The sequence below is a fragment of the Perkinsus marinus genome (genome assembly GCF_000006405.1).
Source record: "Perkinsus marinus ATCC 50983 genomic scaffold scf_1104296938142, whole genome shotgun sequence".
Taxonomy (NCBI): domain Eukaryota; phylum Perkinsozoa; order Perkinsida; family Perkinsidae; genus Perkinsus; species Perkinsus marinus.
The window spans coordinates 1-1,093 of record NW_003213588.1 but is presented as its reverse complement, the minus strand read 5'-3'; the positions used below and the strand labels follow the sequence as shown (position 1 = coordinate 1,093).

The window sequence follows — 1,093 nt, the reverse complement described above, 5'->3', positions numbered from 1 at the left end:
TGTAGATGACAAGAATGTTTTTATATGCATGTCAGCGTCACTGTGATGATGCTCCATGTTTTTCATTTATTCGATGTCTGGCGCTCGCCATCTGATAAGAGCGCGCGCCAGGAGACTGTCTGGAAATACGACCGCAGGAGACTGCACAAGTAAGGTAAAATCCATGCCGCACAAGTAAGCCGTCTTTTGAGACGCATTTGGTATATTCCACTCGATACACTCGGTTGTATATGTCTGCCCAGAGTTCCAGTCAACATAATAACACTACACTGGGGGCTGTGCCGAGAACCCCAGCTTTGGTGGCTGCAACTCGTCTACTCGAGACTGCTATCAACGAGGAGTCTGGTGGTTCTTTCTTTGGTAAACTTGGTCCTCTCGGGGTCGCCCTCTGTGATGCCTACAAGGATCACGAAACTGTCGTGAGTTATATAGCGCAGGATCCGCTACCCGCTGTTCAGGGTCACTTCGAGGCCTTCATCACAGAACTCCACCAATTATTGGCCGAGGAACTGTGCTATCCCTACCCCTTGGAAGGCGGAGGGGCCCCTGAAGATATCTGGTGGCTCTTGGTGGCTCTAAAATGGTGTGTGGTCTTCACGGTGGTGGAACTCTCCGGTAAAACTATAAAAGGCAGGAAGGCTCTCAGAGACTCACTGGTGGTCACTGTTGACGCCTATCGCAGGTACGTCGGTTCTCTGGCTACGGGCTTTGCCCGTAGCTTCTCCAAACAAGGCCCTCGAGAGGAGCCGGTCGCTACTGGTCCCTATCTGCCTCCTGTACCGAGTCCAGTACAGGCTGGCCTGGTGGGTTACCCGGGATTTGCTAAGGTACCCGATAGCGCTGCTCCAATGGTGAAGGTTTCTATCCCTCCCGAGCAACCGGGGAATGCGGCCGGTGTGCAGCATGGTACGGCTAATGATGCCTCACTCCTGTCCGGACACACGTCTGGTACGGAATATGTTTCGGCTCTGGGCGCACCGATCGGCGGATCCCGTGATGAACTCTTCTTTAAAGGGCATCGTAGAGCGAAGCAATTGGCTGATGTATCAGGCATCGAGCCATTTGATGGTAGCGGGAACGACTTTATCCTGTT

General features: G+C 52.9%; 1 protein-coding gene across 1 annotated transcript; it reads left to right on the top strand.

Moving 5' to 3' along the window:
- Positions 1 to 230: 230 nt before the first annotated feature.
- Positions 231 to 1,068, top strand: Pmar_PMAR013815 (hypothetical protein; the record flags this gene model as incomplete). The annotated part of the gene is made up of 1 exon (XM_002782816.1): positions 231 to 1,068. A coding segment is annotated over one exon (838 nt), but the record flags the coding sequence as incomplete, so codon positions are not given.
- Between the last annotated feature and the right edge of the window lie 25 nt (positions 1,069 to 1,093).